Source organism: Anomaloglossus baeobatrachus, chromosome 4 (genome assembly GCF_048569485.1).
Source record: "Anomaloglossus baeobatrachus isolate aAnoBae1 chromosome 4, aAnoBae1.hap1, whole genome shotgun sequence".
NCBI classification, from domain to species: Eukaryota; Metazoa; Chordata; class Amphibia; order Anura; family Aromobatidae; genus Anomaloglossus; species Anomaloglossus baeobatrachus.
The window spans coordinates 637,344,736-637,368,778 of NC_134356.1; the positions used below are offsets into that span (position 1 = coordinate 637,344,736).

Consider the following 24,043-nt stretch of genomic DNA (forward strand, 5'->3'; position numbering starts at 1 on the left):
ATGTGTCTTTATAGAGAGCAGAGGGAAAACCTGCACATGTGTCTTTATAGAGGGCGGAGGGGAAAACCTGCACATGTGTCTTTATAGAGAGCGGAGGGAAAAAAAACCTGCAGAAGTGTCTTTATAGAGAGCGAAGGGGAAAACCTGCAGATGCATCTCATAGAGAGTGGAGGGGAAAACTTGCAGATGTGCCTTCATAGAGAGTGGAGGGGAAAACCTGCAGATGTGTCTTTATAGAAAGAGGAGGGAAAAACCTGCAGATGTGTCTTTATAGAGAGCGGAGGGAAAAACCTGCACATGTGTCTTTATAAAGAGCGGAGGGAAAACCTGCACATATGTCTTTATAGAGAGCGGAGGGAAAAAAACCTGCACATGTGTCTTTATAGAGAGCGGAGGGGAAAACCTGCAGGTGTGTCTTTATAGAGGGCGAAGGGGAAAACCTGCAGATGTGTCTTTATAGAGGGCGAAGGGGAAAACCTGCAGATGTGTCTTTATAGAGGGCGAAGGGGAAAACCTGCAGATGTGTCTTTATAGAAAGAGGAGGGGAAAAACCTGCAGATGTGTCTATATAAAGAGCGGAGAGGAAAATCTGCAGATGTGTCTATATAGAGAGCAGAGGGGAAAACCTGCACATGTGTCTTTATAGAGAGCGGAGGGAAAAAACCTGCAGGTGTGTCTTTATAGAGAGCGAAGGGGAAAACCTGCAGATGTGTCTTTATAGAAAGGAGGGAAAAAACCTGCAGGTGTGTCTTTATAGAGAGCGAAGGGGAAAATCTGCAGATGTGTCTTTATAGAGAGCGGAGGGGAAAACCTGCAGATGTGTCTTTATAGAGAGCGGAGGGGAAAACTTGCAGATGTAGGTATAGAGAGCGGAGGGAAAACCTGCAGATGTGTCTTTATCGAGAGAGGAGGGAAAACCTGCAGATGTGTCTTTATAGAGAAAACCTGCAGATGTGTCTTTATAGAGAGCGGAGGGAAAACCTGCAGATATGTCTTTATAGAGAGCAGAGGGAAAACCTGCAGATGTGTCTTTATAGAGAGCGGAGGGAAAAAACCTGCAGATGTGTCTTTATAGAGAGCGGAGGGGAAAACCTGCACGTGTGTCTTTATAGAGAGCGGACGGAAAAACCTGCAGGTGTGTCTTTATAGAGGGCGAAGGGGAAAACCTGCAGATGTGTCTATATAGAGAGCGGAGGGAAAAATCTGCAGATGTGTCTATATAGAGAGCGGAGGGAAAACCTGCACATGTGTCTTTATAGAGAGCGGAGGGAAAAAACCTGCACGTGTCTTTATAGAGAGCGGAGGGAAAAACCTGCACATGTATCTATATAGAGAGCGGAGGGAAAACCTGCACATGTGTCTTTATAGAGAGCGGAGGGGAAACCTGCAGATGTGTCTTTCTAGAGAGCGGAGGGGAAACCTGCAGATGTGTCTTTATAGAGAGTGGAGGGAAAACCTGCAGATGTGTCTTTCTAGAGAGCGGAGGGGAAACCTGCAGATGTGTCTTTCTAGAGAGCGGAGGGGAAACCTGCATATGTGTCTTTATAGAGAGCGGAGGGGAAACCTGCAGATGTGTCTTTCTAGAGAGCGGAGGGGAAACCTGCAGATGTGTCTTTATAGAGAGCGGAGGGGAAACCTGCAGATGTGTCTTTCTAGAGAGCGGAGGGGAAACCTGCAGATGTGTCTATATAGAGAGCGGAGGGAAAACCTGCACATGTGTCTTTATAGAGAGCGGAGGGGAAACCTGCAGATGTGTCTTTCTAGAGAGCGGAGGGGAAACCTGCAGATGTGTCTTTCTAGAGAGCGGAGGGGAAACCTGCAGATGTGTCTTTATAGAGAGCGGAGGGGAAACCTGCATATGTGTCTTTATAGAGAGTGGAGGGGAAACCTGCAGATGTGTCTTTCTAGAGAGCGTATGTAAACTTCTGGTTTCAACTGTACCTATATATAATTGGGCCACTTAGCTGGTGATTATACCTGAGGACAGTAGACGGGAGAACAATGACGACGCTCCATACAGTGAAAGTTGCACACATAGCTCAGACGGAGCTGCGTACACACACGGTGCCTGCTGCTGCTGAGGAACACAGTATTCCCAAATATAGGGTCTGTCTGTGCAGTTTCTGTGGCAATGCCAAGGGGCTGTCAGTGTGTGAGGAGCAGAGTGCTAATTACATGGCAGGGAGAGAATCAGCCCCCACAAGACATGGCTGCCCGCACTGCACAAGTGTATGTGTGTGGGATAGAGATGTACATCCCAGATAAACACCAGAACATGCGCTGTAACCCTTTCACTGCACAATCCCGACCAGCACATCCTTCTAATGCTGGCTGTGTAGTGAGGATGGGCAGCCGAGTATTGAGGCCGTTATATATAATGTATGCAGAAGAGTGTTCTGGTCAGGGCTCTGGCACTTAAAGGGATCATTCACCGTAATAAAAAGGCACTAACATTACTTGATCAGTGGTTAATGGCAATCTGCAATCACAAAATGTCCTAATTGCGTAATTAAAATATCATGATCTGTTTTCACAAAAAAAAAAAAAAAAATCCATGTTGCAATTCTTACATTGGCCACTGGGGGTGCTTTAGACTCCAACTTCCTGTTCCTTCAGGAAATGCACATGAACATTAGCAGCAACAGACTGACTTTTCCCCTAGCTTTTGCATTGAAGTATCTAATGAGCGTGTGCGAAAGTCATTGTGGCAGGAGGGGAACATCGCCTGCTGTGATTGGTGGATCTTGTATCTCATCACCTGTGTATAGAGGTGTTACTTGTCATTATAATCCTGCCTGGGATGATAATGAAACTGCTGAAAACTCTTCTAAAAAAGCTTCAGTGGGAGTGTGAAAAGTGCAAAGTTATATGGATTCATTACACATTACCATTTTGTTTTTCATAACCCACTACATAGAAAAAATCCTAACTGTTAGGTAATTTTCTGTTGCTACAACCCCTTTAAAGTGCTGATTACTGTAAAAAATATATTGCTCCCTCTTGAAGCCCCTTAGCCAATAACCAGAGTAGGACAGAGGTCACATGACACGGTGTAACCAATGGCTCATTATATTGAATGGATTCTGCCAGCAGGTTTTTGCTATGTAATCTGACAGCAGCATGATGTAGGTGCTGGTTTTATCCCCTTATGTATGCTGGGACTAATAAGGATTTTTCCAAATGATGAAGGAGCCTTCGGTGCCTTTGATATTACAAAACTGAATTAACATGATGTAGGGGCAGAGACCCTGATTCCATGAATGTGTCACTTCATATACTGGGTGCAGCAGCTGTGCTTAAAGTCACAGTTTTCTCTGCTGCAGATCTAGCAGAGCTCTGAATGCTGAGCTCTTTATAGCCCTGCCCACACCACTGATTGGCAGATTTCTGTGTAATGTGTATATTGACAAAAAACTGCCAATCAGTGCTGTGGGTGGACTAGGAGGCACAAGACAGCTAGTCCTGTAGTGATAATCTCCTGATGATAAAATAGTGATAATTAATAATAATAATAATAAATTTTATTCATTTATATAGCGCTATTAATTCCACAGCGCTTTACATACATTGGCAATACTGTCCCCATTGGGGCTCACAATCTAGAGTCCCTATCTGTATGTCTTTGGAGTGTGGGAGGAAATCGGAGAACCCGGAGGAAACCCACGCAAACACGGGGAGAACATATTGTATAGAATCAGCAAAACAAAGCTCCATAAGTGATACATTGCTGGAATCAGGGTCTCTGCCCTTACATCATGCTGGTCTCAGATTACGATAGATAGCAAAAACCTGCTGACAGATTTCTTTAAGTATCTGTAGATTAGGTTACAAAATAAGACTCCTCATAAACTCTCAGAAATGTAGTTGATCTGAGGGGGTTTTGTGCGTGTTCTTGCCAGTTTTCTGAAATGTTTAGAAGGCTACCGAAAAAAAATATAAAGATGTTCCTCAGGATGACCAAACAAACGTCCCAGGTGCCCAACATTCTCCATTCTCCTGGTTCCTACACTTCTGGAGGTGCCAGGGAGCAGAAGAAAGTGCAAGAAAGGGGAGAGGTAAACTGACAAATGCCTATTAAAGCCAATGGAGAAGGACGGGGGAGGATTAGGGAGTAACAGGGAGAGGCACCGACACAGAGAAACACAGATCTGTGATGTAGATTGTAGTGTTTTATCTTGTCCCAGTTCTGGATTCACAGCTACACCGCTGAGTGCTATAGTATTCCCCATGCTGTGTCTGCACCTCTGATACAAACACAGGAGTGCAGGGATTGCTAGTGTATCAGATAATTAAACCTGCTTAAAGGGAACCATCCATCAGGATTTTCATATATAAAGTAAAGCCGGTGCTATACTGGCGCTAGGGTGCTGAATGTAAGCAGAGCTTTTGTTCAGAGATTGGATGTTTTATTTCAGAAATATGTGCAAGTAAAGTTCCAGCAATGCACTGCTATTTGATTGACAGGTGCAACAGGAAGGGAATATGTGGGTCTTGTTTTGCTATCTATTCCCGCCCCTGTCTGCTACCTGCACCGGAATTACCGTCTATGACAGCGACAGGGGGAGGAAGCCCAGGCAGGCAGACAGGGGCGGGAATAGATAGCAAGACCTGACACACATATTCCCACCCCTGTTGCAGCTGTCAATCAAATAGCAGGGCATTGCTGGAACTTTACTTGTACATATTTCTGAAAGAAAACATCCAACCTCTAAATAAAAGCTCTGCTTACATTCAGCATCCTAGCGCCAGTATAGCACCGGCTTTACTGTATATATGAAAATCCTGCTGGTTGGTTCCCTTTAAAGGGGTTTTCTCAAGAGCTTTGCTCGGGGGCACACCGCTCTCCAGACTCCTGACTTCCTGTGGGGCGGTGTGCGCTGGATGAGTGACAGTTCAGATCAGCGACACTGTTACCCTGCTGGCCCCAATGATGAACTCTCTGATGCTTAAAGTAGGGGCAGTTTTGGCTCCTCGGCATTAGGGACAGTGAAGCTGGCCCAATCTAGGGAAATGGCTTTCACAGACGAGACTGTAAAGTTTGAAACAAGGCTTCCTAGTCTTACACAGAAATGTCTGCTCTGAAGTCTGCAGAATTGTGATTCCAGCATTGTGAGTTTTAAAAAAATGATTTTCTACGTCTATATTTTATGTTTGTCTTTCTTTGCCAGAGCAGAAAGACGGTTTTGTCAAAAATGCACTTGAATGGGAACCTGTCAGCGCATTCTTACATATGGCAGCAGTGGTGTGGCTGTATAGGCCCTTGTACCCTAATGTACAGTACAGACCAAAAGTTTGGACACTCCTTCTCATCTCTAGAACAACTGTTAAGAGGAGACTTTGTGCAGCAGGCCTTCATGGTAAAATAGCTGCTAGGAAACCACTGCTAAGGACAGGCAACAAGCAGAAGAGACTTGTTTGGGCTAAAGAACACAAGGAATGGACATTAGACCAGTGGAAATCTGTGCTTTGGTCTGATGAGTCCAAATTTGAGATCTTTGGATCCAACCACTGTGTCTTTGTAGAAAAGGTGAACGTATGGACTCTACATGGCTGGTTCCCACAGTGAAGCATGGAGGAGGAGGTGTGATGGTGTGGGGGGGGGCTTTGCTGGTGACACTGTTGGGGATTTATTCAAAATTGAAGGCATACAGAACCAGCATGGCTACCACAGCATCTTGCAGCGGCATGCTATTCCATCCGGTTTGCGTTTAGTTGGACCATCATTTATTTTTCAACAGGACAATGACCCCAAACACACCTCCAGGCTATGTAAGGGCTATATGACTAAGAAGGAGAGTGATGGGGTGCTACGCCAGATGACCTGGCCATCACAGTCACCAGACCTGAACCCAATCGAGATGGTTTGGGGTGAGCTGGACCGCAGCGTGAAGGCAAAAGGGCCAACAAGTGCTAAGCATCTCTGGGAACTCCTCCTAGACTGTTGGAAGACCATTTCCGGTGACTACCTCTTGAAGCTCATCAAGAGAATGCCAAGAGTGAGCGAAGTAGTAATCAAAGCAAAAGGCGGCTACTCTGAAGAACCTAGAATATAAGACATATTTTCAGTTGTTTTACACTTTTTTATTTCATGCCACGTGTGTTAATTCATAGTTTTGATGCCTTCAATGTGAATTTACAATTTTCAGAGTCATGAAAATAAAGAAAACTCTTTGAATGAGACGGTGTGTCCAAACTTTTGGTCAGTACTGTGCATAATACCTTTTTCATCTGTACGATAAAGGTGACATAGGTCTCGCTCGGCAAATTAAGACATTTTTGACAGAATCCCTTCACATATAAAGTGCCATGGAATAAATGGCACTACAATAATAATAATAATAATAATAATAATAATACTTTGGTAAAAAGGAAGCTATGTTCACACGATGTCTTCTTCAGGAGGAATCTGCCTCAATCCGCCCGACAAAGCGCCTCAAAAAATGCACAGCAATGTCAAGACCGCCGGCTTTTTTTGGAAGCAGCTTCATTTAGGAAAATCTTGGCGGCTCCACCGGCATCTTAAAGAGGTTGTCCCCTACTTTTACACTGATGGCCTTTCCTTAGGATAGATCATCAATGTCTGATCGGCCGGGATCCGACACCCCGCACCGCCGCTCATCAGCTGTCCTTGGTCCCACTGGCGACAGCTGGAAATGCTCAGATCCGGAGCTGCTCCGTCTTCTGATAATGGTCGTGGCTAGGTACTGCACATCCACCTCCTATTGATTAGAATGGGAGGCAGATGTGCAGTACCCGGCTGTGGCCACTATAGAAGATGGAGCAGCTCTGGAACTGAGCATTTCCTGCTGCCGAGACAGGAAACAGCTGATAGGCGGGGGTGCGGGGTGTCGGATTAGAGTCAATCAGACATTGATGACCTATCCTAAGGCTAGGCCATCAATGTAAAAGTAGAGGATAACCCCTTTAAAGACGTTGTATGCACAACGCTGTAAGGGGTACTTTGCACGCTGCGACATCGGTAACAATGTGTTACCGACGCTGCAGAGATAGTCCCCGCCCCCGTCGCAGCTGCGATATATTGTGATAGCAGCCGTAGCAAATATTATCGCTACAGCAGCTTCACACGCACTTACCTGCCCTGTGACGTCGCTCTGGCCGGCGAACCGCCTCCTTCCTAAGGGGGCGGGTAGTGCGGCGTCATAGCGACGTCACACGGCAGGCGGCCAATAGGAGAGGAGGGGCGGAGATGAGCGGGACATAAACATCCCGCCCACCTCCTTCCTTCCTCATTGCATCCGGGACGCAGGTAGGAGATGTTCCTCGCTCCTGCGGCTTCACACACAGCGATGTGTGCTGCCGCAGGAACGAGGAACTACATCGTAACATCGGTCCTTCCGTAATTATGGAAATGACCGACACTACACCGATCATACGATTTTGACGCTTTTGCGCTCGTTAATCGTATCAAAAACGATTTACACACTACGATATCGACAGCGACGCCGGAAGTGCGTCACTTTCGATTTGACCCCACCGACATCGCACGTGCGATGTCGTAGTGTGCAAAGTGCCCCTAAGGCTAGGCCATCAATGTAAAAGTAGAGGATAACCCCTTTAAAGACGTTGTATGCACATCGCTGTAAGAACGCCTGCAGAGTGATCCAACCACTAATGGCCCTTTGGAGTGGATAAACCTTCTAACGGGGTTGTCCACCATTGAGGACATTTCTTTTTTTACTTAACTACATGTATTTATGGTTAAAAAAAATTGCAATAGAGTGTTATTAGAAAATATTGCACTGTTTCGCTCTTACAAGAAGAAAGAAAAACTGCAGGCGCAGCAAAAAATCAGAGATCAACCGGTAAGCATGCTAGAGGTTTGCTCTTACAGGCTTTGCTTCACTGCACATTCAGGCTATGTGCCCACGCTAGAATGTCCCTGCGGATTTTTTTGCCTGAAAATCCGCGACTTTCGCGGCAAATCCGCACCCGCGGATTTGCCGCGGATTTGCCGCGGATTTTGATGCGGATTTTTTTTTTTTTTCCCCCATTCAAAGCCAAAAATCCGCACCAAATCTGCACCAAACAATTGACATGCTGCAGATTTTTCCGGATCAAAATCCGCCGCGGAAAAATCCGCAGCATGGGCACAGCATTTCCAAAATGCCATTGAAATGGCTTGGAAGTGCTGCTGCTGCAGATTTTCGGCAAATCCGCGGTAAATCCGCGGCAAAATCCGCGGTAAATCCGCGGTAAATCCTGTAGCGTGGGCACATAGCCTCAATGTGGATGTTTTTCTGTGGTCATCAATCAGCAGAGAGGAGCTCACTGACGGATTCTCAGTTAGCTCATTCTGCAGCTAGCAATAGACAGAGCAAAAGAGTCTATAGCAGGTAAAGGGTGCGATTTTTTTACTGAAACCCAATTGAAAAAATACATTTCTGTATCCATAAAATACATAAACACCCTACTGTCAGAGCCTCCAATAGCAGATTAGACAGAAAAAAAAGTCAATGGGGGGGGGGGGGGGGGGTCATCAAACACCGGTGGTATCCGAAGAGGATATGGTAGACTTCTGCTAACAACATTAGTGTGAAAATAGCCTAATCTGTAAATGTATCTGTGCAATGTACTGAGGCTGCTGGTGTATACAGACATCTATATAAGAGGTAGTATTAGGATCTACTGCTCTGAGGCCAGTGAATGCTGCACCTGTTCCTCAAGGTTACCGGCTGGTGGCATGTGCGGACAGATGTTGATAAATATACCCACAGATATAGTGTCCGTAGCTGAGATGTACAGTGATACCAGGCAGCACCCCCCCCCCCCTCCCTCCGCTGCACCCAAGTGATCCCGATAATTAGGGCACGTCTCTCCTGAGCAGTCAGAAGATTGCAGGCCCTGCAGCTGAAGGTGCTATAATCCGACCCATGCCAGCCGCAGATCTGCCCGCAGAGCGCCGTGCCTCTGCCAGGTGATGCCAGCGCAGAGCACAGCCGTACACCTCTGCCAGATGCGGATCACCGCCAGAGATCCTCCTGAGCATTCTGCCAGGTCTCCTTCCTGAAACATCTCCATGCACAATCCCGCTATAGAGACAGTGCCACGAGGGGGGCAAAGCACCCAAAACGAACCTACCCCATGCCCCCATACATACAATCCTAGGATGGTGAGAATGTCTATACTAGACCCTCACAATGTTAACCTATAAAATCCATCATTTTGCCTAGAGATAAGCGGCATCGCAGCACCACTTATTCCTCCCTTTCTGGGCTTAGAAGAGTCAGGGCTAAAAGGAATCACACGTCTGTGGCTATTTGACTTGACCTTCAACTTGTAAATGTCAAGTCTTCAAACACAGGAACTCCCCAACGCGGCATTGCTCATCGGCTCCGGTGGCTTTCTAAATCCAAGTGATCAAGTGGCCAACGTCGATTTTGTGCAGCCAAAATAATCAGCCATAACCATGTAACTACTGGCCCAATATTATCTAGGTCCTTGTGTGGCCAAAACTTTGGTTGGACTCCACCAGATCTCTGTAGTGCTCCTTGGTATCTGAGAGGTCGTGGAAAATTCTGGACATTTCATGGTGTGGCCTCCATGGATTGGATTTAGTTTCCACCTCAGATGATCGATAGCACTGAGATCTTCGGACTTAGGTTTGGACGCCACCAGATCTCTGTAGTGCCCCTTGGTATCTGAGAGGTCCTATAAATCCTGTACATTTCTTGGTGTGGCCTCCATGGATTGGTTTTAGTTTCCACCTCAGATGATCGATATGACTAAGATTTTGGAACTTAGCTTTGGACTCCACCAGATCTCTGTAGTGCCCTGTGGTATCTGGGAGCTCTGATAAGTCCTGTACGTTTCTTGGTGAGGTCTCCATGGATCCGATTTAGTTTCCACCATAGATGATCGATAGGACTTTGGAGACAAGTCATCGCCTCGATCTGTTGGTTATGTTCCTCACATAATGTTCGCAATGTGTCAGGGGCATTATCATGCCTGAAGAGGGCACTGCCATCTGCCAAGAATGCAATGTATAGGTAGATGTCACATCCACCCGATAACAGGAGCAAAGATTTCCCAGCAGTACATTGCCCACTCTATCAATATTTCTTTCATGGTTCGTCTTCTTCTCATAGGGAATCCCGATGTAATTTCTTGCCAAGTAAGACACGCACACGCATGCAACTGTCCATGCGGATGCAAGACGTGAATTTATCAGAGCAGCCACCTTCTGCCTTTGGTCCATGCTCCGGTTTTGATGCTCATGTGTATTTCTCGGTGGTGGACAGGGACCAGAAAGGGCCCCATTCACAGTAAGTCCTGCATGTCCTGACACATGTCTATCACAGACAGCAGTAACTTTTTCTGCACTGTCCCGAAGTCGCTTTTTTTTTTTTTTTGTGGGAACGGGCATCAACGATCCTTGGGTGCCTATGATCTTCTTGGAAGATCACCAGATCTTCCTTGATCATCCATCCATGGGTGCCCAAGATCTTCTTGCCAGATCACCAGTTCTTCCTTGATCATCCTTGGGTGCCCATGATCTTCTTGCCAGAAGACCAGTTCTTCATTGATCAGCCTTGGCTCCCCATGATCTTCTTGCCAGATCACCAGTTCTTCCTTGATCATCCTTGGGTGCCCATGATCTTTTTGCTAGATCACCAGTTCTTCCTTGATCATCCTTGGGTGCCCATGATCTTCTTGCCAGAAGACCAGTTCTTCATTGATCAGCCTTGGCTCCCCATGATCTTCTTGCCAGATCACCAGTTCTTCCTTGATCATCCTTGGGTGCCCATGATCTTTTTGCTAGATCACCAGTTCTTCCTTGATCATCCTTGGGTGCCCATGATCTTCTTGCCAGAAGACCAGTTCTTCATTGATCAGCCTTGGCTGCCCATGATCTTCTTGCCAGATCACCAGTTCTTCCTTGATCATCCTTGGGTGCCCATGATCTTCTTGCCAGAAGACCAGTTCTTCATTGATCAGCCTTGGCTGCCCATGATCTTCTTGCCAGATCACCAGTTCTTCCTTGATCATCCTTGGGTGCCCATGATCGTCTTGCCAGATCACCAGTTCTTCCTTGATCTACTTTTGATGGCCTACATATTGGGAACACCTCACAAGACCTGCCAATTTGGATTTGGACCTGCCAGTTTTCTCACAGTTGTGGTCGCTTGGACCCTTCTGCTTCCAACTTATCGACTGATTATTCACTTGTGGCTTTGGTATATCCCAACCCTGGGCAGGTGCCAGCACAGATTGTGATGGGTATAGGCGGTACCCATGGTATATACGTTATTCCGGCTCCTTAGTGGACTCTTACATCCAAATGATTTGTCTGGCAATCAGATGATTACTACAGGTAAGGCAGATGAAACTCCCACCACCGGAGAAGAGGCCACCCGACCTTTGCCAACAGTAACATTAAGATGGGGGCCTTATATAACGTCCATATACAGCCAATGTGGCCCATGGACAGAGGATATCCTCATGGGTCCACGCCTGTTTATGGGTACAGTGAAGGGTCATACCCAACTGGGCAAAGGATCTCCAAGAGTTTGACCACTGGGAACTCCCTACTTACGAGAACGAGACTTTCATATTACAGATACATCAATTAAAGCATCATGCCCTTCCAAGGAGTCCTTCATACGTATTGGCTGTAGCAGACGATGCTTTTAGGATGTAAAAAACAAAAAAGAACCAAAAACATACAGTATGGCATGACGTGCCCATTAAAGAATTTTTAGGATTGGAAAAACATGGCTGCTGTTTTTTTAAAAAAAAAAACAGCGCCACCCCAGTCTATGGGTTGTGTCTGGTACTGCAGTGCAGCTTTACTGAAGTGGATGGAGCTGAGCTGCAATCTATACACAACCTGTCGACAGGGGTGGCAGTCTTTGGATGAAAGTTGTTTTTTTTTTCCAATGGACAGCTCTTTAGGCCTGTCAGAAGTCTGTCCTTACAGCACGTATTTCCCCGGCAGACGTTCACGGATGCTCCTCATCCACGTCGCGCCATACTATTTCAAATTTGTTCCAATTTAAAGGGTCAAAATTAGTAATTGTTTCAATGTGAATTACGCTATGTGACTCCAAAGCCCATGCCACACCGTGTTAGTCAAAAAGCAAAGCTTTTCTAATCCTAGACCCTCCAGAAGGTTTTGTGGCATGACAATTCCCGTTTATATAGCCGAGAAGGTGGATTTTTTGGCTCATCGATGGCAATAAATGAGATATACTTTCCTAATATCAAGATACAAGTCACAAACAGAAAGGAGAAGGGATGAGCTGGCTGACTCCTGCCCTGCCGGTGTAGCATATCATGTGAGCCCATGTTTCCTGCCTCTAGGGGGTACTATTTCTCCTTTTCGAGACCATCAGCAGGCTTATAAACCAGGAACAGGTATGCAAATTAGCTCTCTTCCAGATGAAAGCTGTGTCTCTAGTGCCCCCTATTGAAGAGGTGCAGTAGAGGAGCAGAGAACAAGAGTGGCACGATGGCTCAGTGGTTAGCACGGCAGTCTTGCAGCTCTGGGGTCCTGAGGTCAAATCCAACCAAGGACAACATCTGTAAGGAGTTGTATGTTCTCCCCGTGTTTGCGTGGGTTTCCTCCGGGTTCTCCGGTTTCCTCCCACACTCCAAAAATATACTGATAGGGAATATAGATTGTGAGCCCCAATGGGGACAGAGTTGCTGATGCATGTTAAAGGGAACTTGTCATCAGTTTTTCGGCATATAAGCATTCTAACTTGCTGTATATAAGAGCCCAGGCCGCTGTGTAAAACAAAAAAAAAAAACACTTTATGATACTCACCGGTCGCTGCGGTTGATGTGGCTCAGATGGGCATCTCCGTTCTCCGATGCAGACGCTGCCTCTTTCGGCCATCTTCGTCCTCCATCTTCTGAAGCAGCGGTGCATGACTTGTCCGATGTCATACACATGCGCCGGCATTCAGGTCCTGAGCAGGCAGATCAAAGTATTGTAGTGCACCTGCGCGAGACCGGCGAGTGTGTATGACGTAGACGCTTCATGCACACAGGCTTCAGAAGGAGGATGAAGATGGCCGAAAGAGGAGGCGCCGGCACCGGAGGACGAAGACACTCATTTGAGTCGCAGCGACAGTTTAGGTGAGTATTATAAAGTGATTTTTACATTCTACACAGTGGCCTGGGCTCTTATATACAGCATGTTAGAATGTGTATATAAGAGCCCACTGGTGGTGGCCGCAGCTTATAGGGGAAAAACCTGGTGACAAGTTTGGAATTAATGGCGCTACCCTGTTTTTCCAAAAATAAGACCTCCCGCAAAAATAAGCCCTAGAAGGGATTTTCAGCATTTTCGGAGCAAGGCTTAAATATAAGCCCTCCCTCCTGCAGGACACTTCATTATAGACAGTCATACTTACCAGACGCCGAGCGGGAGGAACCTGCAGTGGAATATACACCCACACACATCCGATCACACCCACACATATCTGATTTCACACACAAACATCAGATCACACTCACACTCACCACATCCAGCGACACCGATTTTTTTCTCACCGGCAGAATCCTGAGAGGCTGTGGGGTGGAGCGCAAGGACCTGCCGCAATGCTAGCTTACAGGACCTGCAGACACGTGACTTCCTTCCATCATTCCCTGCAGCCGGAAGCATTCTGTAACGCTGGATGTGATGAGTGTGTGTGTGATCTGCTGTGTGTGAGTGTGCCAGCCAGAAGCAGGGGAGGACATCGTGCAGCACCCACCAGAGATCACAGGGTGGACTTGGGAGCCACGCAGACGTCCGGGTCTGGTAGGTATGAGTCTCCTGGGAAGTGGGGGGGGTCTGCTTTTTTGGGGGGATAAGCTTACCTCCAACCATGTTTCTCCAAAAATAAGCAATAATGTTTTTTGGGGGGGCAGAAAAAGTATAAGGCTATGTGCGCACGTGTGCGCTCTGCACCGCACCTAAAAGGTGCGCTTCAGAGCGCAGCTGAAAAGCTCCGTTCTGAAGCGCATGGTGCCGGCAGAGAACGTGCGCTCTGCCTGCAGCTCCTGCCATAGACAGAGCAGGGGCTGCCGGCAAAGCGCACGGAAGAAGTGACGTCACTTCTTAGAACGCGCGCTTCGGGCAGCAGCCGAAGCGCTGCGCTCTAAGACGCCATGTGCGCACGGCCCCTGCACAATCTCCATAGATTATGCAGGGGACGCAGGACGCATGCAGTTACGCTGCGCTACAAAGCGCAGCGTAACTGCATGTAATTACGCAACGTGCGCACATAGCCTAAGACCGTGTCTTATTTTTGGAAATACACGGTATATAAGTGAATAAATATTATTAACTATCTGCAAATTGTCTTGTCGTGCGCCCTAAAATATCAGAGACCAGAAAATGCCACAATCACAGCAAATGATGGGTGTCAAGAGCAATGGCGATACTGGAAACACATTCTGCCCTCATTTTACACCCAGACGATTCCTCATACCATATCCTCGCCTTCTGGGGGGGCACAGGAGAGGAGTAATTAGGATCCGGTCCTCTATGATGCCCCCTATGCTGGGTGGGCTTGCAGTTACCTGTCCCCATGCTGCATCCGTCCTACCAGGGGGAGGATTACATGGGGATAGAGACACTTTAAAGCCACACACACCTCCGAGCAAAGCTGGCGTGTGGGGGAGGAGGGCAGGAAATCCTATTAGTGAGTCAGGAGGGGGAGGGAGATCCCTGATCAGGGACACAGAACGGTAGATTACCCTGCAGAGAACTGTCTTTGGGATAGTCGTCTTATACAGAGCACGGCGGCACAAATGTATTCCAAATGCATGCAATTTATGGGGAAAACTAGGTCATATCTGACAGCGCGTGAAAGACTTTCATCCGAAAAGAAAAAAAAACCCCATTCTAATGTGATAGGTGCTCATGGGCTCCTGTCTGGCTGGAACAGATCCAGCGAAAATGAACTCAGATGTGATCACATCCTTCCCTCTAATGAGGTGTAACCTGTCAGGAAAGTGCAAGCAGCGGCAGATTGTGCCCTAAATCCAAACCAAACATGACAGGGGGCTGTTAGCGCCCCTCCTCAAGGTGCATACATATTAGACAAACCTGATGATTTCAGCCACATTCGACGCTCGTCGGGAGGGATTTTACATCAAACGATCCGATGGCGCTGAGCTAATGTATAGGGCGCGACCTGTGCGGCACGCATGGGGTTAAATTAACAATGGCCATATAGTATAATGGCGGAGAAAGGTTGAACTTGAAGGACCCATGTCTTTTTTTCAATCTATGTAACCTTAGATGTCTGTCGACAACTCTAGGCACATGAACGCTCATCTTGGCTGAGCATACATGTGTTTTCGAAAAGGAAAGAGGCATTGTGATAGATCGTACGGTACCCTACAGGGAAGGGATGGGAGACCCCCATACAAGTCAGATGGTCGTCCCAGTCCCACTAAAACCAAAAGGTTTGGACATCTTTAATGTGTAGGACGGAAATAAGAAGACACCCAAAGGTCGGATTCTCCAACACCCCTGGAGACCCCACATCACACTTTAAATAATTGTGCAAAGATTTTGTAAACTCTGCATATGTAATATTTAGAAGAACCTGTCATGGCCAAAAACATTATTTTACTTGCACATATAGAGTTAACCTGCATGGTAAATAGCGGTAGAATCCTGCCTTACGGCATTAATAGAAGACAGCTACAGGGAGAACATGAAGTGATATCCTCCCTTCAGCCGCTTGCTCCCAGACTTTGGGACGGCTACAGTGACCGTTCACTGCACAGTGAGCACGGGTGTAATCACTTTGATTGACAGCGTGCTCAGCACACACACTGTCAATCAAAGCACCCGGGAGTGATTACACCAATGTTCACTGTGTAGTGAATGGGGACTGTAGCCGCTCCCTGCACCCTGGTGACTATAGATGCTCCCTGCACCCTGGTGACTGTAGATGCTCCCTGCACCCCGGTGACTGTAGCCACTCCCTGCACCCCGGTGACTGTAGCCGCTCCCTGCACCCCGGTGACTGTAGCCGCTCCCTGCACCCCGGTGACTGTAGCCGCTCCCTGCACCCTGGTGACTGTAGATGCTCCCTGCACCCTGGTGACTGTAGCCACTCCCTGCACCCCGGTGACTGTAGCCACTCCCTGCACCCTGGTGACTGTAGATGCTCCCTGCACCCTGGTGACTATAGATGCTCCCTGCACCCTGGTGACTGTAGCCGCTCCCTGCACCCCGGTGACTGTAGCCGCTCCCTGCACCCTGGTGACTGTAGCCACTCCCTGCACCCTGGTGACTATAGATGCTCCCTGCACCCCGGTGACTGTAGCCGCTCCCTGCACCCCGGTGACTGTAGCCACTCCCTGCACCCCGGTGACTGTAGCCACTCCCTGCACCCTGATGACTGCAGCAGCTCCCTGCACCCCAATGACTGCAGCAGCTCCCTGCACCCCGGTGACTGTAGCCACTCCCTGCACCCTGGTGACTGTAGCCGCTCCCTGCACCCTGGTGACTGTAGCCGCTCCCTGCACCCTGGTGACTGTAGCACTCCCTGCACCCTGGTGACTGTAGCCGCTCCCTGCACCCTGGTGACTGTACCGCTCCCTGCACCCTGGTGACTGTAGCCACTCCCTGCACCCTGGTGAGTGCAGCCGCTCCCTGCACCCTGGTGACTGTAGCCGCTCCCTGGTGACTGTAGCCGCTCCCTGCACCCTGGTGACTGTAGCCGCTCCCTGCACCCTGGTGACTGTAGCCGCTCCCTGCACCCTGGTGACTGTAGCCGCTCCCTGGACCCTGGTGATTGTAGCCGCTCCCTGCACCCTGGTGACTGTAGCCGCTCCCTGGTGACTGTAGCCGCTCCCTGGTGACTGTAGCCGCTCCCTGCACCCTGGTGACTGTAGCCGCTCCCAGAAAAAGGACGTTGTATCTTCCCTGCAGCTGCTCGCTTCCACTCATCTGGGCAATGACTGGAAGTGAGCAGCTACAGGGAGGATACAACTTCATTTTCTCCCTGTAGCTGTGTGTCCAATAAAGCAGCCAAGTAGGATTTTAACGCTATTTACCTGCAGAATAACCCTATATGTGCATGCAACAAAGTGTTTTTGGACGTGACAAGTCCCCTTTAATCCCCCCTGAACCACGTTTACTTTCTACTCCATATGTGACCAAGTCCTTGACCCAGTAGCCAGATTGGGCAGTATGGCGGCTGCAATGCTCGTCTTAGCGATCCACTGAAGAAATATACACAGTACTGCCAAAGTAAACCCAACCACACATGTTCCGCCATATGGCTCCGTTCAATCGATGGGAGGCCAAAAAGAGCGTCCTTCTGGCCTCATCGGGAGGAAAAGCGATTTAATTTCATCTAGTACTGATTAGAGTAGTATATAGCACACAAAAGTATAAACTGAAATGTGCACACCGCGTAGCACATATTCCTTCCTGATGGGACCAAATTAGCCATGTCGGCGATGGGCTGTGTTGTGGCCGGTCCCAACAGTCGGACCCCCGCTAATCACTCATTGATATCATACCCTTGCAATGAGCCATCACTTAAAACCGTATAGTGAGGAAACCTTATTTTAGACAATATCCAAAAATCCACGTACTATGATAGCAAAAAAAAAAATACAAACATAATAAGGTATCGGGAGTGATCTCTGCCACATTACATAAGATAATAAAAAAAAAAATCTACACCGAAGTGGCCACTTTGCTTTGCCCATCTGCGTGCAGTGATACGCTGCCAGGCATCCCCGGGCGTACGGATGTGAACACAGGTGTGCGACGCCAAGGAAGAACAGGAGGCTTTTGTGTTCTGCTTACTGTAAATGATAGCACCAGGGAAGCAAAAACAGAGCTCTATTTACGTCAAATAGTTACCCAACTTCTAAAAAAGGACAAAAAAATAATATGGTCACCTAGTTGGGAACAGGAGATACGGCACTGAATATTTGGGTACATCTGTAATTCAGGAGGCTGGGGGAGAGGTGGGTGACAAGCACTGGGGAGGGGGGGGGTAAAAGTGGCCATATGAGCTGTCAATCATAAATTAACACACCATATCAGCAGAAGAATACCATCCCCACAGTGATGCATGGTGGAAGCAGCATTGTGCTTTGGGGCTCACTCCTTAACGAAACATGACGTGCTATTCCCCTCATAGGTCATTTCCTTGACTCTGATGCGAGCTTGTGCACCAAGCCCGCATCTTTCCCTGCACATGTTGGGCGATCTGATCAGCTAACATGTGCCTCTAACAGTTGTGTGTGAATCGGAAATGTGCTGCATCCAAGAACTGAATAGAACAGGTAAATGACCTTAATGGAGTTTTCCATTACAGGTGTAGCTCTAAGACCCCTTTTACATTTTCCTTCTAAGCAAGGTCCCATGGACATGAACGTGGCTAATGCAAAGGGTGACAAGGGTAAAACAGTCAGCAGAAAGCAGCGCTACACCAATGCAGTGCCCCTTCATACTCAGGGTAAGTGGGGGTCCCATAGGTTGGCCCATCACGCATTAAAAAGAATGAGCATAGGGGAGCAACTAGGACCAAACATGTGCTGGACCCAACAGATGGGAACAGTCATGGGGTGGAAGCTAGGAAAGGCCATGCTGTGAAAAACAAGGCACAACCATGGCTTATGGGTTAGAGCCAAACAAGGCAAATTCAAGCCATAGGTTTGTAGGACCACACTGTAGACTGCTCATACTAAGGGTAAGTGGGGGTCCCATAGGTTGGCCCATCGTCCATCAAAAAGAATGAGCTTATGGGGAGCAACTAGGACCAAACATGTGCTGAACCCAACAGATGGGAACAGCCATAGGGTGGAAGCTAGGAAAGACCATGCTGTGAAAAGCGGAGAACCACCATGGGTTACGGTTATGGTCAGAGCCAGGCAAGTTAAATTCAAGCCATAGGTTTGTAGGACTACGCTGTAGACTGCTCATACTCAGGGTGAGTTGGGGTCCCATAAGTTGGCCCATCGTCCATCAAAAAGAATGAGCATAGGGGATCAACTAGGACCAAACGTGCTGGACCCAACAGATGGGAACGGCCATGGGGTGGAAACTAGGAAATACCATGCTTTAAAAAACAAGGAACCACCATGGGTTAGGGCCAGACAAGTCAAATTCAAGCCATAGGTTTGTAAAACCACGTTGTAGACTGCTAGGAACAGCTATGGGTGACCTATTAGGACCAACCATAGGAAAAAACTCAAAGATTAAGGCCATGCTGTAAACTGGTAGCAATAGTCATACCAAGTATCTAAGACCAAACTGAACACAAGGCAACATCTACGGGACAGTACCCAGCAAAGGTCATGATGTCAACAGCTAGGAATGGCCCCGGCTGAGTAATAATAACCAAGCAGGGGCCTAGTAGTTAAACATTACAGCCCTGTAAATAGATAGGAGCAACCATGGGCAACCAATACACCCTAAAAGTTGTCAGTCAAAGCACTTTCAGCTATCGGCTATGCCTCCTGACCTCCCATACACACTCAGGTCAACCGAGCATGCATGCGTTTTAAGACAGAGAGAAATAAACTAGAGTCAGCCACCAAATATCCACATGACCTATCCTTCCTCCCCCTCTTGTAGGAGACCAAGGAGGTCCCCAATCATATGTGATGGTCACCCTATTTCACAGATTAGACCGACTTTTGTTGTGGCCTTAAATAAGACAAGGCATGGGATAATGAAGGGGTTAAACAGGAGGACACAACCAAACCGGGCAATTGGGACCAATCATGACATAAACACAACAGTAGGGATCTACTAGAGAAAGTCCCTGTGAATGAAGGCTGCCAAGAGGCGCCCACAGGACTCGTCGGCTGTCTGTAGTTTACAAGAGGGGGCAGGTTAGTGGGAAATAACTACAGTGGTCACAAGAGGTCATCGGGTCATGGAGATGGTAAAAATGCAGTCATCAGAGGTCACCGATGGTCGGCTGATGGACCACAATCATCTGTGATGGCTCCAGCTGAGCACAGGCCCTCTGATCTGATGGAGATTTCCATAATTTCCCAAAACTGGGATTTCAGGGGGCCTCTAAGGGTCTAGTCCACACAGATGCATGAGGGTCAGTGATAGATGGTCATATCAGGCAGTATCAGTGGAGTCAAGCAGTGGTATCGGGCAGTATCAGTGAGGTCAGGTGGTTGTATCAAACCGTATCCGTGTGGTCAGGCGGTGGAGTAAGTCAGTATCCTTTGGGTCAGGCAGTGGTATTGGCAGTATCAGTGAGATCAGGCGGTGGTATCTGCAGTAGTCTGATCAGGCGGTGGTATCGGCAGTATCAGTTGGGTCAAGCGGTGGTATCGGCAGTAGTCGGGTCAGTCGGTGGTGTCGGCAGTAGTCGGGTCGGGCGGTGGTGTCGGCAGTAGTCGGGTCGGGCGGTGGTGTCGGCAGTAGTCGGGTCGGGCGGTGGTGTCGGCAGTAGTCGGGTCGGGCGGTGGTATCGTCAGTAGTCGGGTCGGGCGGTGGTGTCGGCTGTAGTCGGGTCGGGCGGTGGTGTCGGCAGTAGTCGGGTCAGGCGGTGGTGTCGGCAGTAGTCGGGTCAGGCGGTGGTGTCGGCAGTAGTCGGGTCCGGCGGTGGTATCGTCAGTAGTCGGGTCGGGCGGTGGTGTCGGCAGTAGTCGGGTCCGGCGGTGGTATCGTCAGTAGTCGGGTCGGGCGGTGGTGTCGGCTGTAGTCGGGTCGGGCGGTGGTGTCGGCAGTAGTCGGGTCAGGCGGTGGTGTCGGCAGTAGTCGGGTCAGGCGGTGGTGTCGGCAGTAGTCGGGTCCGGCGGTGGTATCGTCAGTAGTCGGGTCAGGCGGTGGTGTCGGCAGTAGTCGGGTCCGGCGGTGGTATCGTCAGTAGTCGGGTCAGGCGGTGGTGTCGGCTGTAGTCGGGTCAGGCGGTGGTGTCGGCTGTAGTCGGGTCAGGCGGTGGTGTCGGCAGTAGTCGGGTCAGGCGGTGGTGTGGGCAGTAGTCGGGTCAGGCGGTGGTGTGGGCAGTAGTCGGGTCAGGCGGTGGTGTCGGCAGTAGTCGGGTCAGGCGGTGGTGTCGGCAGCAGTCGGGTCAGGCGGTGGTGTCGGCAGCAGTCGGGTCAGGCGGTGGTGTCGGCAGCAGTCGGGTCAGGCGGTGGTGTCGGCAGCAGTCGGGTCAGGCGGTGGTGTCGGCTGTAGTCGGGTCAGGCGGTGGTGTCGGCTGTAGTCGGGTCAGGCGGTGGTGTCGGCAGTAGTCGGGTCAGGCGGTGCTGTCGGCTGTAGTCGGGTCAGGCGGTGGTGTCGGCAGTAGTCGGGTCAGGCGGTGGTGTCGGCAGTAGTCGGGTCAGGCGGTGGTGTCGGCAGCAGTCGGGTCAGGCGGTGCTGTCGGCTGTAGTCGGGTCAGGCGGTGGTGTCGGCTGTAGTCGGGTCAGGCGGTGGTGTCGGCTGTAGTCGGGTCAGGCGGTGCTGTCGGCAGTAGTCGGGTCAGGCGGTGGTGTCGGCTGTAGTCGGGTCAGGCGGTGGTGTCGGCAGTAGTCGGGTCAGGCGGTGGTGTCGGCAGTAGTCGGGTCAGGCGGTGGTGTCGGCAGTAGTCGGGTCAGGCGGTGGTGTCGGCAGCAGTCGGGTCAGGCGGTGGTATCGGCAGTAGTCGGGTCAGGCGGTGGTGTCGGCTGTAGTCGGGTCAGGCGGTGGTGTCGGCAGCAGTCGGGTCAGGCGGTGGTATCGGCAGTAGTCGGGTCAGGCGGTGGTGTCGGCAGTAGTCGGGTCAGGCGGTGGTGTCGGCAGCAGTCGGGTCAGGCGGTGCTGTCGGCTGTAGTCGGGTCAGGCGGTGGTGTCGGCTGTAGTCGGGTCAGGCGGTGCTGTCGGCAGTAGTCGGGTCAGGCGGTGGTGTCGGCAGTAGTCGGGTCAGGCGGTGGTGTCGGCAGTAGTCGGGTCAGGCGGTGGTGTCGGCAGCAGTCGGGTCAGGCGGTGGTGTCGGCAGTAGTCGGGTCAGGCGGTGGTGTCGGCAGCAGTCGGGTCAGGCGGTGCTGTCGGCTGTAGTCGGGTCAGGCGGTGCTGTCGGCTGTAGTCGGGTCAGGCGGTGCTGTCGGCAGTAGTCGGGTCAGGCGGTGGTGTCGGCTGTAGTCGGGTCAGGCGGTGGTGTCGGCAGTAGTCGGGTCAGGTGGTGGTGTCGGCAGTAGTCGGGTCAGGCGGTGGTGTCGGCTGTAGTCGGGTCAGGCGGTGGTGTCGGCAGTAGTCGGGTCAGGCGGTGCTGTCGGCAGTAGTCGGGTCAGGCGGTGGTGTCGGCAGTAGTCGGGTCAGGCGGTGGTGTCGGCTGTAGTCGGGTCAGGCGGTGGTGTCGGCAGCAGTCGGGTCAGGCGGTGGTGTCGGCAGTAGTCGGGTCCGGCGGTGGTGTCGGCAGTAGTCGGGTCAGGCGGTGGTGTCGGCAGCAGTCGGGTTAGGCGGTGGTGTCGGCTGTAGTCGGGTCAGGCGGTGGTGTCGGCTGTAGTCGGGTCAGGCGGTGGTGTCGGCTGTAGTCGGGTCAGGCGGTGGTGTCGGCTGTAGTCGGGTCAGGCGGTGGTGTCGGCTGTAGTCGGGTCAGGCGGTGGTGTCGGCTGTAGTCGGGTCAGGCGGTGGTGTCGGCTGTAGTCGGGTCAGGCGGTGGTGTCGGCAGCAGTCGGGTCAGGCGGTGGTATCGGCAGCAGTCGGGTCAGGCGGTGGTACCTCGGACAGGACGCTCGGTGCTGGACAGCTTGCTCGGACCCCGTGGTGCTGACATGGTGGACGTCTCTGGTGGCTGCCGGGCAGGTGTCACTCTCGCCGTCTGTCACTTGCTCGCCATGTCCCGGCCTCGCCTGCTGACAATGCGCTCTGGGCTGTCTCTGTGGTAGGCCTGTCACTGTCTCCTGTGGGAGCCTCTCCTCACATTGCTGTGTGGCAGGCCTGTCTCTTCTCAGCTGATAATCTCTCTGTCATCCTCCTCCCCTCTCTGCTAATGCTCCCGTGCACTCCCGGCTGTCTCTCCCTACCACATATATAGTCTATGGCACAGCGCTCTCTGCCTTGCTGTCTCTTCCCCGCCTGTCTCTGTCTCTGCCTCTGACAGCCTCTCTCTCTATCTCGAGCGCGTACCCCCCGCCCACCTGCCGGTGTCGGGACCGCGCCCGCAGTATACGCCCCCTCATCCGTCACACGCTAGGAAACTACATTTCCCAGAATGCATTACTTCTCGACGCGGCTAATCTCCCAAAGCAGGACGGGCGGCGGCTCAACCTGCGGGCGCGCAGGAAGCGGAGCCACTATCAGAACTAACCAATCAGATCACTTCTTTCATTTGTTATCTCGGGCTGGGAAAATAGAAGCTGCAGTCTGATTGGTTGCTAGGGACAACTGCTCTATAGTAACAGAAAACCTCTGAGCAGCCCTCTTAAATATATTTTGATACCATAGGCTGCCCCCTTTCGAGACCCCCAGACTAGACTTCAAAATTAATTTCAGAAATAGGCTTCTTGCTAGAGCCATGTTCTTGTAGCTCATTTTGCCTTTTTGCGCTTTTGTTGCTCCCCCCCCCTTTTTTCCAAGAGGCATAACTTTATTTTGTCTGTCAATATAGTCGTATGAGGGCTTTTCGTAATTTTTTTTGGAGGGGTGGGTTGTATTAACCCCTTAACGCCCCACAATGTATAAATCCGTCATGGGGAATGTCAGGGACTTTGGAGCGGGCTCAGGAGCAGAGCCTGCTCTATACAGGGCAGATGCCGGCTGTAATACAGAGCCGACATCTGCCTTTGATGGCAGAAATCAGGGCGCCCTAATCTCGTCAATACCGCGGTGAATTCTCAGCGCCTTAATCCAGATCGGACGTTAGTTTGTGCAGCCATTGGCTCCCTGCAACATCATCGTAGGGAGCCGGTGGGTTACTATTATAGCGGGGGGGATGGGGCGCTGAACACACCCGTGCCTCTCCTGATCAGATCTCTCTGATGTCCAATCTTTGGCTGGGCGTGTAATTTTTAATACATACAGTAATATACAGTATACTGGGGTATTGCTATATATAGTGGAAGCGATCAGATGATGATTACAGGTTCAAACTCCCTAAGGGGACTAGCAAATAAAGGAAAA

At 50.1% G+C, this 24,043-nt stretch overlaps 1 protein-coding gene across 2 annotated transcripts in view; it reads right to left on the reverse strand.

Moving 5' to 3' along the window:
• PPP3CC (protein phosphatase 3 catalytic subunit gamma) overlaps positions 1 to 23,070 on the reverse strand; it is a 77,517-nt gene extending 54,447 nt beyond the window's left edge. For both annotated transcript variants that reach the window (XM_075346445.1, XM_075346444.1), the window contains exon 1: positions 22,643 to 23,070. In XM_075346445.1, the coding sequence (XP_075202560.1) occupies positions 22,643 to 22,697 (55 nt within the window). In that variant the 5' untranslated portion in view covers positions 22,698 to 23,070. The remainder of the gene's footprint in view (positions 1 to 22,642) is intronic.
• Between the last annotated feature and the right edge of the window lie 973 nt (positions 23,071 to 24,043).